Source organism: Mustelus asterias, chromosome 17 (assembly GCF_964213995.1).
Source record: "Mustelus asterias chromosome 17, sMusAst1.hap1.1, whole genome shotgun sequence".
Taxonomy (NCBI): domain Eukaryota; kingdom Metazoa; phylum Chordata; class Chondrichthyes; order Carcharhiniformes; family Triakidae; genus Mustelus; species Mustelus asterias.
In genome coordinates this window covers 4,084,915-4,100,660 of record NC_135817.1, presented here as the reverse complement: position 1 = coordinate 4,100,660, position 15,746 = coordinate 4,084,915, and the positions used below count along the sequence as shown (strand labels likewise).

The following is a 15,746-nucleotide window of genomic DNA, read 5'->3' as shown; positions in this document are numbered from 1 at the left end:
CGCCGGAGTGTGGCGACTAGGGGATTTTCACAGTAACTTCATTGCAGTGTTAACGCAAGCTAACTTGTGACTAATAAATAAACTTTAAATTCTCCACGCTGTGAGTTCCCAATCTTGGCCGTACCTTTGGGTGTGGGGGTTTAACCAATAGCGCGAGGTGACATTAATGGGTCACCCTCCCCAGTGATCAGCTGAAGCCTGGTGACGAGAACAGGTCATCTGATTATTCTCTCAGGTTAGGGTCGGTCAGTGGCGCAGGAAGACGTGAGGTGAAAAGAGGCAAAATAGTTACAGAAAAATGCCCAGGGGTTGTGTAATCCAGCTAAATCAGGAACTGTACCAAGCTTCCGTACACACACGCCATGAACATTGATGCTGCACTCTTGCCGCAGGGAAAGTGGGGGAACTCTCTGGGTCTGTCCCCACTGCCGGACACACCAGGGTGTAGTGGATAATGGAGGACTGGGTGTCTCGAAAGCCCATCTGTAAAGCAAGCCACCTCAATTTAAATAGAAAACCACAAACTGTGACCCACACACTACATGCAAGAAATCCATTAGGCGACCCTCACAACATCTCCTCTTAACCCATCAAAAGTCAAAAAGAGATCACAACCTGAGCTGTATCTATGTTTTATCTCAATTGAATCGACACACCTTCACTACTTCCACCAGTGAAAAACAGACCCTTTATATTGTTGTCCGTGTCTTTAGAAAGAAATTGCATTTATGTGGCGCCTTTCATCATCTCTGGCTGTAAGAAACATGGCAGCCACTTTTCACACAAGGGGATGGAAGGTTATTGGGGGAGAGGGGGAAGGAATGTGGGGTTGAAGTTACAATCAGATCAGCCATGATCTTATTGAATAGCGGAGTAGGCTCGAGGGGTCAAGTGGTCTACTCTTGTTCCGAAATCGTATGTTTGTATGTTTGGGGCAAGGTCTCCCAAACATCAGTGTGATAGTGACCTGATCATCTGCCTCATCACATAGAATCCTATAGTACAGAAGGCCATTCGGCCCATCGAGTCTGTATCCCACCCAGGCCCTATTCCCGTAACCCCACGCATTTACCCTGCTGCTCCCCCTGACACTAGGGGGCATGGCCAATCAACCTAACCCGCACATCTTTGGAGTGTGGGAGGAAACCGGAGCACCCGGAGGAAACCCACGCAGACACGGGGAGAACGTGCAGACTCCACACAGACAGTGACCCAAGCCGGGAATCGAACCCGGGTCCCTGGCGCTGTGAGGCAGCAGTGCTAACCACTGTGCCACCATGCAGCTTAATGACTTAAAAGTGATTTTGAGTGAATATGAACTGGATACCAGAGTCAGTGTGAGATAGCCTATGCTTCCTTATTGTTAGCTACTTGATTATTGTCTTCAGCTCACAGAGTGATAACTTGTTTCCTAGTCTTCATTGTGTGCCCGAGAAAGCTAGCGATCCTGTACCCTTTTCCTCATGGAAATTCCCTCGCCTCAACTTAAGAAAGCTCATCCTTCTTTCCAAGTTTCTCCATGGCTCCAGCCCTGCCTATCCCTGTAATCTGAGCCAACTCTACAATGCTCCCTGCTACCTGTGCATCTCCGATTCTGGCCCCTTACAGATCCCTGATTTTAATCACCATTGGGAAGCGGGCCCTCAGCTGCCTTGGCCCTGAAACTTTGGAATTCTCATCCTAAAATCCTCTGGTAATCTATCCCCCTTTTGAATGCTTGTTAAAACCCTCCTTTTTGACCAGGCATTTGGTGACCGCCCTTTATGTGGTTCGATTGTGCCTGACAATGCTCCTGTGAAGTAGCATGGGACTTTTACCAGGCCAAAGGTGCTATATAAATGCAAGTTGTTGCAGGCGGGAAGAGGAAACTGGCATAATAGGGAACCGTGGGCATGAGATCTCCGTTATATACAGTGTAAACCTTTCTCCAACCTTTTTGGTTGAATCAACATTCTTCCCACTGAGAATAAAGCTCCCTCTCCACATTGCCATTCGATTCTGCACAGTTAGAGGGGTTCAGTCCAGCTACCTCTCTGTCTGTTATCTCTGGTGTTCAGTTTAGATGGTAACTGCTTGCTGACAACCTCCCATGTTACCCACGCCACGCTGGGCTGTGCTGGCTTCCCAGCCTCACCCTTGGACAACACGTTGCTTCACCTCGCAGTTAGGAACTCTATTGGCATAAACCTGTGTCCACAGAGTGTTCAGAGCTCAGGGCTGCCCCTCCGAAAATGCAATCGAACTTGGAAGAATGGTGCAAACACTTAAAAAAAAATTCCATCAGTTGTAGAAAACAAAACAGTTACAAAATAGCAATGCAGCCTCATCCAGACTTCAACAGTTTTACATGATTTGGTTGCAAAAGGAATTTTTGACCTGAAACAAAAATATCTGAAGGATCAAGCACGGCGGCACAGTGGTTAGCACTGCTGCCTCACAGCGCCAGCGACCCTGGTTCGATTCCCGGCTTGGGTCACTGTCTGTGCGGAGTTTGCACGTTCTCCCCGTGGGTTTCCTCCGGGTGCTCCGGTTTCCTCACACAGTCCAAAGACGTGCTGGTTAGGGTGCATTGGCCGTGCTACAATTCTCCCTCAGTGTTACCCGAACAGGCGCCGAAGTGTGACGACTAGGGGATTTTCACAGTAACTTCATTGCAGTGTGAATGTAAACCTTATTTGTGACCTTAACAAATAAAATAAAAACGTTAAACAGATATTTTCAGTCAGGAGGGCTCCAATTCCTGAAGCGTTTGACACTCTGCAGTGACCTAAAACTCATCGTCTTCATTACGGGCCTTCGGTTTAAACCTCAATGTGTGCATTGGACTCTCGACCAGTTTGGGGAGGTACATGGGCCGTCGCTCAAACCGCTTGAAGCTCATTCGTACGCCGTCACTGTGTCTTCGAGGCAGCTGGTCCATCTTTGCCAAATGCGCCACATCAATGGAGTACCTTCGTGGTGACTTCAGGATCCAATTCGAATGTAAACTGTGTTCACTGGTACTGGTGGCAACTTGACGCAAAGAGACAGAGAAACATTGTTCCGTCATCAACATAGAACCAATTCCACCACAAATAAAACCAACACTGAATATTCCTAAACCACCTTTAGAATCATCATCACAGAATTATCAAATAGAATCCCTACAGTGCAGAAGGAGGCCATTCGGCCCATCGAGCCTGCATGGACCACAATCCCACCCACGCCCTATTCCCGCAACCCCACATATTTACTCTGCTAATCCCCCGACACTAGGGTCAACTTAGCATGGCCAATCAACCTAACCCGTACATATTTGGACTGCAGGAGGAAACCCATGCAGACACGGGGAGAACGTGCAAACTCCACACAGACAGCGACCAGAGGGAATCGAATCCCCGGGGTCCCTAGCGTTGTGAGGCAGCAGTGCTAACCATTGTGCCACCGTGCCGCCCCTTTAGCATGGCAAGATGCCCCACGGTGCCTCACATGAGACTAATCAGGTGGGAATTAATTGACGGAGCCAGTGAAAGAAACATTAGGCCAAGTAGCCAAAGGCTTGGTTAAAGGCTTTCACAATGAGAGAGAGAGAGATGGAGAATTTAGGGAGGGAATTCTGGAATGTAGGGCCCAGGCAGTTGAAGGCATGACTGCCAATGATGGAGAGATGAACATTTGGGAAGAGATCAGATTTGGAGGAGTGCAGATTTATCGGAAGGCTGTCAGTCCTCAGGGGATAGGAAGATGTGGAGGCAGAAAGGGATTTGAAAACAAGGACCAGATTTTAAAGTTGACTTCATGCCAGATAGGAGATAGATAGGTCACCTAGTTACAGGAAGGATGTAAATAAGATTGAAAGAGTGCAGAGAAGGTTCACAAGGTTGTTGCCGGGACTTGAGAAGCTGAGTTACAGAGAGAGATTGAATAGGTTGGGACTTTATTCCCTGGAGCGTAGAAGATTGAGGGGAGATTTGATAGAGGTGTATAAGATTTTGATGGGTATAGATAGAGTGAATGCAAGCAGGCTTTTTCCGCTGAGGCTAGGGGAGAAAAAAACCAGAGGGCATGGGTTAAGGATGAAAGGAGAAAAGTTTAAAGGGAATATTAGGGGGGGCTTCTTCACGCAGAGAGTGGTGGGAGTGTGGAATGAGCTGCCAGATAAAGTGGTAAATGCGGGGTCACTTTTAACATTTAAGAAAAACTTGGACGGGTTCATGGATGAGAGGGGTGTGGAGGGATATGGTCCAAGTGCAGGTCAGTGGGACTAGGCATAAAATGGTTCGGCACAGACAAGAAGGGCCAAAAGGCCTGTTTCTGAGCTGTAATTTTCTATGGTTCTATGGTTCTAGGTCAGCGAGCACAGGGATGATGGGTGAATGGGATTTGGTGCAAGTTAGGGTACAGGTAGCTGAGTAATGGGTGACTTTAATTTTATGGGGGTTTCATGCTAAGAGCTTGGGAGAGAGTGCTGGAATAGTTAAGACTTAAGGTAACAAAGACATGGGCAAACATGGGAAGAACAGCAGGTCACTCAACACGTTCTACTATTCAATGAGATCATGGCTGAATGGATGGGTGGGATTTTTCTCCCTCTCCGCGGTGTATACCGCGGTGGCAGGAGGTGACGCACTCCTTATGGTCCCACCACTGTGATCACTCCCCTCACCAACGGGAAAGCCTTGGCGGGGGTGTGCCGATGATCCTGCCAATGTAAACACCAGCAAGAGTTCAGCGTACATCTTAACATCATTCACCCTCCTTGCTCACAGATCCCTCGATACCCGACCCTAGCAGAACCCTGTCTGAGGTTAAACATGTTCAACTGACCCTCCACATCAGTTTTCAGTTTATTTATTAGTGTCACAAATAGGCTTACATTAACACTGCAATGAAGTTACTGTGAAATTCCCCGAGTCGCCACACTCTGGTGCCTGTTTGGGTACACTGAGGGAGAATTTAGCATGGCCAATGCACCTAACCCGCACGTCTTTTGGATTGTGGGAACACCTTTGAGGGAGAGAGTTCCAGATTTCCACTGACCTTTGTTTGAAGAAGTGTTCCCTGGTATCATAAGAACATAAGAACATAAGAAATAGGAGCAGGAGTAGGCCATCTAGCCCCTCGAGCCTGCCCCGCCATTCAATAAGATCATGGCTGATCTGACGTGGATCAGTACCACTTACCCGCCTGATCCCCATAACCCTTAATTCCCTTACCGATCAGGAATCCATCCATCCGCGCTTTAAACATATTCAGTGAGGTAGCCTCCACCACCTCAGTGGGCAGAGAATTCCAGAGATTCACCACCCTCTGGGAGAAGAAGTTCCTCCTCAACTCTGTCTTAAATCGACCCCCCTTTATTTTGAGGCTGTGTCCTCTAGTTTTAACTTCCTTACTAAGTGGAAAGAATCTCTCCGCCTCCACCCTATCCAGCCCCCGCATTATCTTATAAGTCTCCATAAGATCCCCCCTCATCCTTCTAAACTCCAACGAGTACAAACCCAATCTCCTCAGCCTCTCCTCATAATCCAAACCCCTCATCTCCGGTATCAACCTGGTGAACCTTCTCTGCACTCCCTCCAATGCCAATATATCCTTCCTCATATAAGGGGACCAATACTGCACACAGTATTCCAGCTGCGGCCTCACCAATGCCCTGTACAGGTGCATCAAGACATCCCTGCTTTTATATTCTATCCCCCTCGCAATATAGGCCAACATCCCATTTGCCTTCTTGATCACCTGTTGTACCTGCAGACTGGGCTTTTGCGTCTCATGCACAAGGACCCCCAGGTCCCTTTGCACGGTAGCATGTTTTAATTTGTTTCCATTGAGATAGTAATCCCATTTGTTATTATTTCCTCCAAAGTGTATAACCTCGCATTTCTCAACGTTATACTCAATTTGCCATATCCTCGCCCACTCACTCAGCCTGTCCAAATCTCTCTGCAGATCTTCTCCGTCCTCCACACGATTCACTTTTCCACTTATCTTTGTGTCGTCTGCAAACTTCGTTACCTGTCAATAGCTGTCTGCAAACTTCGTCACCTGTCAATAGCTCAACTCTAACGAAATTCCCCTTTATTAAGGGTTAGCTCACTAGAGGAAAGTTTCCAATCTTTGTAGCCATCTTGAACACTTGATCAGATGAGAATTTGTTCGATTACTGATTACTCTACTGAATGCTATTTCTTTCTCCTTCCCCTCTGCTGTGTGTTCCCCAGCACAGCCCTCCCTAAGGGAGAGGGTAATAAGCTTTCTTTCCATTCCCGCCTGAGCTCCATTGCCCTGTCACCTTCCTCATTCACAGTGACCGTTCTTCCTGTGACCAGAGGGTGGCGCTAAGCTGGCCCTCTCAGACTACTTGCCTTCACACGTGCAGTGCCGCAATGTCACTGCTCATCCACGTGGTGGAAGAGCATCGGACAGCCCCAGGAAAACATCCCGGCCATCTGGAGGATCCGGTGAGAGTTCCCAGAGTTCCGGCATGGCACGGTGGCACAGTGGTTAGCACTGCTGCCTCCAGCGCCAGGGACCCGGGTTCGATTCCCGGCTCAGGTCACTGTCCGTGTGGAGTTTGCACATTCTCCCCGTGTCTGCGTGGGTTTCCTCCGGGTGCTCCGGTTTCCTCCCACACGGTCTGAAAGATGTGCTGCTAAGGAACATTGGTCACGCTAAATTGTCTCTCAGTGTTACCCGAACAAGCGGCAGAGTGTGGTGAATAGGGGAATTTCACAGTAACTTCATTGCAGTGTTAATGTAAGCCTTACTTTTGTGACTATTAAATAAAACTTTACATTTCCCCACCTACCAGTCCACAGCCCTCACTTTCCCTGTCTGCCCACTGGCCAGAGAATCCGGCTGGGACCAGGGGTTGAATATAAAAACCAAGCTCACTCCCTGGACAATGCTGTTGCTTTAACTGCCATTAGACATAGGTCAGAGTTAGAGCAAGGAACTTGACTACTTCCTGTTTTACTGGCACCTAGTGAAAGTCATGATGTGAAGACACTGGTGTTGTGAGACTTCTTACTGTACCTAGTGGAAGGTCAAGGGGGATCAAATATTTTGTCCTCAAGCACTGCAATATAACTGAAATCGAGGCCAGAAACAAGAAAAGGGTCAAATCTGAATATTGCAACAGTCAAATCAGGTGAAGATATATTTTTTTAAATTTCAGGCTCTAGACAACACTCATAGTCTACCCAGTTTTGCTTAAATATCACAGAATCACAACAGTGCAGTCCATTCGGCCCATCAAGCCTGCACCGACAACAATCCTACCCCTATCCCAGTAACCCTACCCTGACACTAAGGGAGAATTTAGCAGAGCCAATCAACCTAACCCACACATCTTTGGACTGTGGGAGGAAACCGGAGCACCCGGAGGAAACCCACGCAGACACGGGGAGAAGGTGCTGACTCCACACAGACAGTGACCCAAGCCGGGAATCGAACCCGGGTCCCTGGCGCTGTGAGGCAGCAGTGCTAACCACTGTGCCACCCAAGTGCTAAAGCGTTATTCTTCATAAGTTTACTCTATAATAATGTCATATGGATTCATCTTTTCTGTGTTTCTATGTTTGCACTGAGCACCATATGAGGGATTAATATAAAGTTAAAGTTTATTTATTAGTCACAAGTAGGCTTACATTAACACTGCAATGAAGTTACTGTGAAAATCCCCGAGTCGCCACACTCCGGTGCCTGTTCGGGTACACTGAGGGAGAATTTAGCATGGCCAATTCACCTAACCCGCACGCCTTTGGAGTGTGGGAGGAAACCGGAGCACCCGGAGGAAACCCACGCAGACACGGGGAGAATGTGCAAACTCCACACAGACAGTGAACCCAAGCCGGGAATTGAACCTGGGTCCCTGGAGCTGTGAGGCAGCGGTGCCACCGTGCCACCCCATTATACAATGCGAGTGTTTTAGATCTACTGCACAACTCTGAGCCTCTTTGGGGCATCACATTAACAGGGCAGTGAAGGATAGTAATTCATGGAGCTTCTGTTCTCTACTGAAATGTACTTACTAACAAAATCCACATCGAGGTGCGTGTCCTCTACTGGCTGAACTTTAGGCTTGTTTTCCTGATCAAAATCTGCAATGACGGAATCAAAATATTCCAGGGTCTCTTCCTCTGTTGATACTGGTGCAGGATTAGATTTGTCTTTCAGTTTCTGTTAAGTAAATAGAAACAGTTTTATTGACAAAAGCATGGAAAATATTCCCCAACAAAAATGCTAACCGTACACAGGAGGTGCGTCATGTGTTGAGCGTCACTGGAATGAAGGGCCTCATTAGATGGAGAAAGACCTTTCAGATTTAAGGATTGTTTTGATATATTTTACATTCTGGAATAAAGTAGAAAGGTAGGTTTGCATTTATATAGCCTCTTCCCCAACCGCAAGCTGTCCCAAAACAGCTTACAGCCAATCAAGCACTTTTAAAGTGTAGTCACTGTTGTGATGTAGGAAACACAGCAGCCAATTTACACAGAGCAAGCTTCCACAAACAACAACGTGATAAAGTGTAACATTTTATTTATTAGTCACAAGTAAGGCTTATATTTACACTGCAAAGAAGTTACTGTGAAATTCCCCTAGTCGCCACACTCCGGCGCCTGTTCGGGTCAATGCACCCTAACCAGCACGTCTTTCGGACTGTGGGAGGAAACCGGAGCACCCGGAAGAAACCCACGCAGACACGGGGAGAACGTGCAAACTCCCCACAGTGACCCAAGCTGGGAATCGAACCCAGGTCTCTGGCACTGTTAGGCAGCAGTGCTAAACACTGTGCCACCTGATAATGATCAAATAATCTGTTTTTGTGATGTTGGTTGATGGGTAAATATTGCCCAGGACACAAGGGAGAACTCTTTCCCTGTTCTTTGAAATAATGCCAAGGGATCTTTCCCATCCACCCGCAAGGATCAAGGAATCATACAAATTTATAGCACAGATGGAGGCCATTCAGCCCAACATATTTAGCAAAAAGATTTGTTTAATCCCACTTTACAGCTCTTGGTCTGTAGGCTTGTAGGTCACAGCACCATAAAGCTTTGTGTTAAATGTGATGAGGACTTGTACCGATACCACCTTTTAAGCAGCGAGTCCTAGAACTCCACCACCCTCTGGGTGAAAAAGAATTATCTTCAACTTCCCTCTAATCCTTCTGGCAATTGTGTTAACCCTATGTCACCTAGTTATCAATCTTTCCGCTAAAGGAAATATGAGAGGCCTAGATAGAGTGGATAGAAAGGAGTTATGAGGAGCTATGAGGGGCCTAGAGAGATTGGATAGGAAAGAATTATGATGAGTTATGAGGGGGTTAGATAGAGTGGAGAGGAAGGAGTTACGAGGAGTTATGAGGGGGTTAGACAGAGTGGAGAGGAAGGAGTCACGAGGAGTTATGAGGGGGCTAGATAGAGTGGAGAGGAAGGAGTCACGAGGGGCCCAGATAGAGTGGATAGGAAGGAGTTATGGAGAGTTATGAGGGGGTTAGACAGAGTGGAGAGGAAGGAGTTACGAGGAGTTATGAGGGGGCTAGATAGAATGGAGAGGAAGGAGTTACGAGGAGTTATGAGGGGGTTAGACAGAGTGGAGAGGAAGGAGTTATGAGGAGTTATGAGGGGGCTAGATAGAATGGGTAGGAAGGGGTTAAGTTTATAGGCTTCACTTAAATCTCCCATCAGCCACCACTGTTCTGAAGGAACGCAACCTCAGTTTATCCAATCTTCTCCCACAGCTATTTTTTTCCAGTCTTGGCAACATTCTTATAAACCTCCTCTGCACTCTTTCCTGTGTAAACACGTATTTTCTGTGATACGGTTTCTGTTCATATTTCTCTATCCGTGGCCTAACTAGTGTTTTGTCGAGTTCTAGCAGAACGTTCCTGGTCTTACAATCAGCGCCTCAACTAATAAAGGAAAGTATCCCATCTCCCACCTTACCTACCTACAGGGACCTGGATTCATGCCTCTCAAGCTCCCTCTGCTGCTCCGTGGGTCTCAATGTCCTGTCACTTACTGTGTACCCCCTGGTTCATCCTCTCCAAATGGATTAGCTCACATGGATTGAATTCCATTGGCTAGCTTTCTGACCCTCTGGCTCTGCTTTGATAGCCTCCTGCTCTCATAGCTTTTTTCTCCTCACTTTCAACCACATGGACAATTTTATAGACCATAAGACCATAAGACATAGGAGCAGAATTAGGCCACTCGGCCCATCGAGTCTGCTCTGCCATTTAATCATGGCTGATATTTTTCCCATCCCCATTCTCCTGCCTTTTCCCCATAACCCCTGATCCCCTTATCGATCAAGAACCTATCTATCTCTGTCTTAAAGACACTCAATAACCTAGCCTCCACAGCCTTCTGCGGCAAAGAGTTCCACAGATTCACCACTCTCTGGCTGAAGAAATTCCCCTCATCTGTTCTAAAGGATCGTCCCTTTAGCCTGAGGTTGCGCCCTTGAGTTCTAATCTCTCAATTATGCAAACTTTTTAACCATGCTCCTCTATTTATTTATTTTTATCAGTGTCACAAGTAGGCTTACATTAACACTGCAATGAAGTTACTGTGAAAATCCCTTGGTCACCACACTCCAGCACCTGTCCAGGTACACTGAGGGAGAATTTAGCATGGCCCATGCACCTAACCAGCACGTCTTTGGACTGTGGGAGGAAACCGGAGCACCCGGAGTCATCCAGGTGTTACAGGCATTGGCCACAAATGTCACTGGTCAGGCCCCTTGGTGATAACAGTTCAGGGCTGACCACAGTTTGCATTGGACGGACTGCGGTCAGTTTTCTCAAGCATATAGTAGCCAAGTTGTCGGGTCCTTCAAAGGCATGTTGTGAGCTGCCAAGACATGGCTAAAGCTACTCTTATTGATCTGAGTGTGAAGACAGGAGTTTTCTTCCCAACTCCACATTGGAACCATGAACTGCTACAAGACATTTTCCTTTATTTTTCCACAGGATGTGAGCATCGTTGACTAGACCAATATTTGTTGTCCGTCACTATTTGCCTATTTGCTGGTGGTGAGGCACCTTGTTGAGACACTGCAGTCTGTCTGATGTAGCTAAACCCACAATACTAGACAAAGCTCGCCCCTACTTATTTACATCCTCCCTGACACCATGGATCTTTTGCTCCTCAGTTTAACACCTAAAAACAGGCGCCTCTGACAGTGCAGCACTCCCTCTGTATTAGACTGAAGTGTCAGTCTAGATTATGTTCTCAGTACGCTATGTGTTATTTTTCAAACCCATGACCACTACCATCTAGGAGGACAAGGGCAACAGAACACCACCGCCTGGAGGTTCCCCTCCAAGCCACTCACCGCCCTGTCTATAACTCTATCGCTGTTCCTTCTCTGTCGCTGGGTCAAAATCCTTCAACCCCCTCCCTAACAGCACTGTGGATGTACCGACACCACATGGACTGCAGCGGTCCAAAAAGGCAGCTCACCACCACCTTCTCACGGGCCAATTAGTGAGGGGCAATGAATGCTGGGCCTAGCTAGCGACACCCACATCCCAGGAATGAATAGAAAAGAAGTCTCGAGTGGGGCCTGAACCCACAAAGCTTTGACTTGTTGACCCATGCGCTATCCACTGCAAACCATTGCTATGTTCCTGCTACAGGCAGTTGCTGGATTAACTCGCAATCACTGTCACACTGACTTCCTGGCGTCTGGTTGCCTGGGAGCATTGGAGAGAAATTTACCACCATCTTTTTCTCGAATTGGTGGAAATTCCTGGCTCTCCCAGGAGATTGAATGGCTGCACAGGGGAGGAAGGGAGGATGGATGAGTTTGGTGACGAATAACGCGGATTCCATGAAACAGCTGCGGGGGGGTGGGCGATTCTCCCAGCCTGCAGTGCTGCTCTAGTAGCGCAGCAGGGCTGGGGGATATCAGCGGCGGCCATTTTGCAGGCTTCCCGCTGGGCGCCACAGCCTCCGCGCATCACCAGAAGGAAGTTTCCTGATGTAATCAGCTCCACACCAGCTGATTATCATGTGGAAATGTCATTCAAATTGGCATTTCTATATGATTAGCGGGCTCGGGATGGAATTCTCCTGTCCTGCTAGCGTCTCCCCCCCTCCCCGCCAGGGTGGTTCCCTCCAGCGACGTTTACAACTGCTACCCATGGGGAACAGGCACCCAACCCCACTGGAGGGAACAGAGGCCAGTGAGGCCCCATCGGGAGGTCGTGGAGGTGCCCCTTGGGCATGCCAGCCTGGCAGTGCCAGCCTCACACCCTGGCACTGCCCAATGGGCAAACTGGCACTGCCCACTAGGCACTGGGCAGTGCCAAGGGGACAGGGCCTACTGGGGGATGGGTGGGGCATATTGTGGGGGGAGCGATCAGTTGGTGAGGGATCCGCTGCCACTCTGCAAAAGGATCAGTGGAGGAGGGAGGGAGTGAGGGCAATTGGGGCTGGCCATCCAGGTGGGTGGAGGTCGGGACTGGTGGGGGGGTTGTCAGAGCTGGTCATCATGATTGGGGGATCTGGGGTGGGGGGGGTTGGATCGGGGAGATTGGGGCTGGCCAGAAGGGGGGGTGATGGAGAGAGACATTGGACTGGCCTGGGGAGGTCCAGGAGGCTAGCGATGGCAGCACATTTTTGGAGTGTGGGAGGAAACCGGAGCACCCGGAGGAAACCCACGCTGACACGGGGAGAATGTGCAAACTCCACATGGTGGAGTTGGAAGGCGAGTGATGAGGGATTGCAGAGCTGGCCAGCGATCGGGGGACAGTGCGCATGTGCTGATCTCCGCGCTGACAGATTGGCACATGCACAGTGGCCCTCTCAGCGCTCTGCTGCCAGCCTCTCGGGCAGGGATAGCCCCGCCCCCTACTTACCAGAGGGAATCCCATGAGGCACTCTGTGATGCATAGAATGTCGGAAAATCACTCCAGTAAATAGGCTGAAAGAACAGACGGGATTTACTCCCATTTTCCCTCACGTTGGAAACTTAGAATGTTTTTGGGAGAATCTCCGCCCTGATCTCTACCCGTCCTTTTTCGCGCCTTTCTTTAATTGGCACCAATACTCGCTGTGACCTGAAGTTGGATGCCACTTTTTTCAGTTGCAAATCTCAAGGTAACTTAGTCTGGTGGCAAAAGAAGCAACTCACAAACATAACTGGAGATTCTGCCCAAAGATGACTTAACCCTCATACATCTTGCAGGATAAACCTGACTAATAAATGCTTTAATACTTGGTGCATGCAGACTGCAGTCCCTCAAAACAAACTGCTATACATTTCAAATATAACTGAACCAACATCAGCTCCAGTTAAATAACGGAAGAAGGATCTGCATTTACATGACGCCTTTCATTATCGCAGGACGGCTCAAAGCACTTTCCAGCCATTGAGGTTTTTGTTAATCACTGCTGGAATGAAGGGAATTGTGGCTGCCAAATTGTACACAGCAAGATCCCACACTAACACTGATGGGATGGTCTGTTTTGTACTAACCAGAAGAAAACTCCTTCTCTTTGAATAGCGTCATGGACAGAGATATGCAGATAATCTAATATTCATGTACATATTAAAAAGGGTTAAATGGTCAAATTGGCAAGGTTTTCCTTTTGCCATCTGTTTCACTTTATTATCCATTATTTTTTATTCAATCCTGAGACATGGGCGTCACTGGCTGGCCAGCATTTATTGTGCATTCCCTAGTTGTCCTTAGAGAGGAGTTAAGAGTCAACCACATTGCTGTGGCTCTGGAGTCACATGTAGGCCAGACCGGGTAAGGACGGCAGACTTCCTTCCCTAAAGGACATTAGTGAACCAGATGGGTTTTTCCGAGCAGCTAGAATAGACTAGAATCATAGTGCAGAAGGAGGCCATTTGGCCCATTGAGTCTGCACCGACAACAATCCCACCCAGGCCCTATCCCCGTAACCCTACATATTTACCCTGCTAATCCTCCTGACATTAAGGGGCAATTTGGCATGGCCAATCCACCTAACCCGCACATTTTTGGACTGTAGGAGGAAACTAAAGCACCTGGAGGAAACCCACGCTGACACGGGGAGAATGTGCAAACTCCACACAGACAGTCACCCAAGCCGGAATTGAACCCAGGTCCCTGATGCTGTGAGGCAGCAGTGCTAACCACTGTGCCACCGTGCTGCCCTCAATTTTTATAACCCCATGCATTTACCCTAAGCTAGTCCCCCTGACATTAAGGATCAATTTAGCATGGCCAATCCACCTAACCCGCACATTTCTGGAGTGTGGGAGGAAACTGGAGCACCCGGAGGAAACCCACGCAGACACGGGGAGAATGTGCAAACTCCACACAGACAGTGACCCAAGCTGGGAATTGAACCCGGGTCCCTGGTGCTGTGAGGCAGCAGTGTTAACCACTGTGCCACCGGGCCGCTGGGATCAGATTCAATTGGTTATTAGAAATGCAATCCTTGTTCAGCAAGGAGGGATGTTTAAATACTTACTTTGGAGGTGTGTTTGGATGCTGCCACTTTCTTGCCGGATTTGGAATGCTTTGTGGCTGCAGCAGATGGATCTGGCCTGTCCTCTCTAGGCTTCTTGAGGTTGCAGACGGGCTGGTATTGTTGGCGCAGCACTATCAGATCCTGCAGGTATTGCAGGCAGTCCTGTGTCCTGGAGAACATCCAGAGTCGATCTTCCGCCTTGATGTGGTAGATCGAGGAGCCCACACTCACTGCACTCTGGCTCCTTTTCAAAGAGCTGCCCAGGTCCTGGTGACTTTCCCCGATCACGTAGAGGGAGGTGCTGCGGACCAACCTGATGCCAGACTCTTGCCTTTGCCACTCTTTATGCCCTTCAGACTCACCCAGTTTCCTTTCCACGTGTGGGCGAAACATTGCGTTCAGTTTCTTCAACATGGCCCTGCTGGGTGGAGTGTCCCTGTTACGTGGAGAGTCAGAGGCTGATACCCTCTCAGGGAGAAGCTGAACCTTATTGGCAGGGTGCTTGCATCAGTGGGCTTATCATTCCGACAGGCCTGCGTAAAAGAGGCTTCTTCTTGCGCTCCCACTGCGGGTGGGTAGTCATTTAAAACATCCAGGAATCACTCTTCCAACTTCATCCCTTAATGAGCAGATTGGCTTGGCCATTAGCCATATTCACCAAAACGCTGGGGTGCTGACCAAGGTCCTGAAAGGACCTCCAGGACCACACAACTCGAAGGAGCCCAGCATTAAAACAGTGCCTCACAAGTCCCTGTTCCCCAGATACTCAGAGCTACATTGTGCCAGGATAAAGGTAAAACTCAGTAAAGTGCCAAGGGACGTTTGACTCTCCAGTAACACAAGCTGGGAGGGCTGAAATCCGATCGTAGCTCCTTATCTGTCACACGAGCATTTGGGCTCAAATGTCTTCCTGCCCCTTTGCAAACAAAAGCTTTTACCCAGTCAAATATCATTAATCCAAAGAGGATCAATTAGGAAAAATGGAGGAACGGCCTGGTGCAATATCGAGTCTCCCAAATGTCAATGCTGACAGGTATTAATGGACAAAAGATGCAGTTGGTGGCATTCTGTTTCCCGCTGGAGTGTTTGGAGAACAGCAACTCTTTGCACCAATTCTGAAAAGAATGTAGCTCTGTCTTGGTAACGTCAGCACTGAACATTTCAAAAGAGCTGCAGTAGTGTTAAATCATGAATGGTATTGGATAAAGTTACCGTGCATCTGGACTTGCCTGTTTCTCAATGCACAGTTCAGGAAGTGAAGGGGCTGGGTTTCAGTCACTGTAA

At 48.4% G+C, this 15,746-nt stretch overlaps 1 protein-coding gene across 1 annotated transcript; it reads right to left on the bottom strand.

Moving 5' to 3' along the window:
* Positions 1 to 2,767: 2,767 nt before the first annotated feature.
* c9h13orf42 (chromosome 9 C13orf42 homolog) lies at positions 2,768 to 14,876 on the bottom strand. The gene is made up of 3 exons (XM_078232099.1): positions 14,463 to 14,876; positions 8,016 to 8,163; positions 2,768 to 3,012 (listed from the first exon to the last, which is right to left on the bottom strand). Exons 1-3 carry the CDS (start codon positions 14,874 to 14,876, stop codon positions 2,768 to 2,770), a joined length of 807 nt encoding a protein of 268 aa, XP_078088225.1.
* Between the last annotated feature and the right edge of the window lie 870 nt (positions 14,877 to 15,746).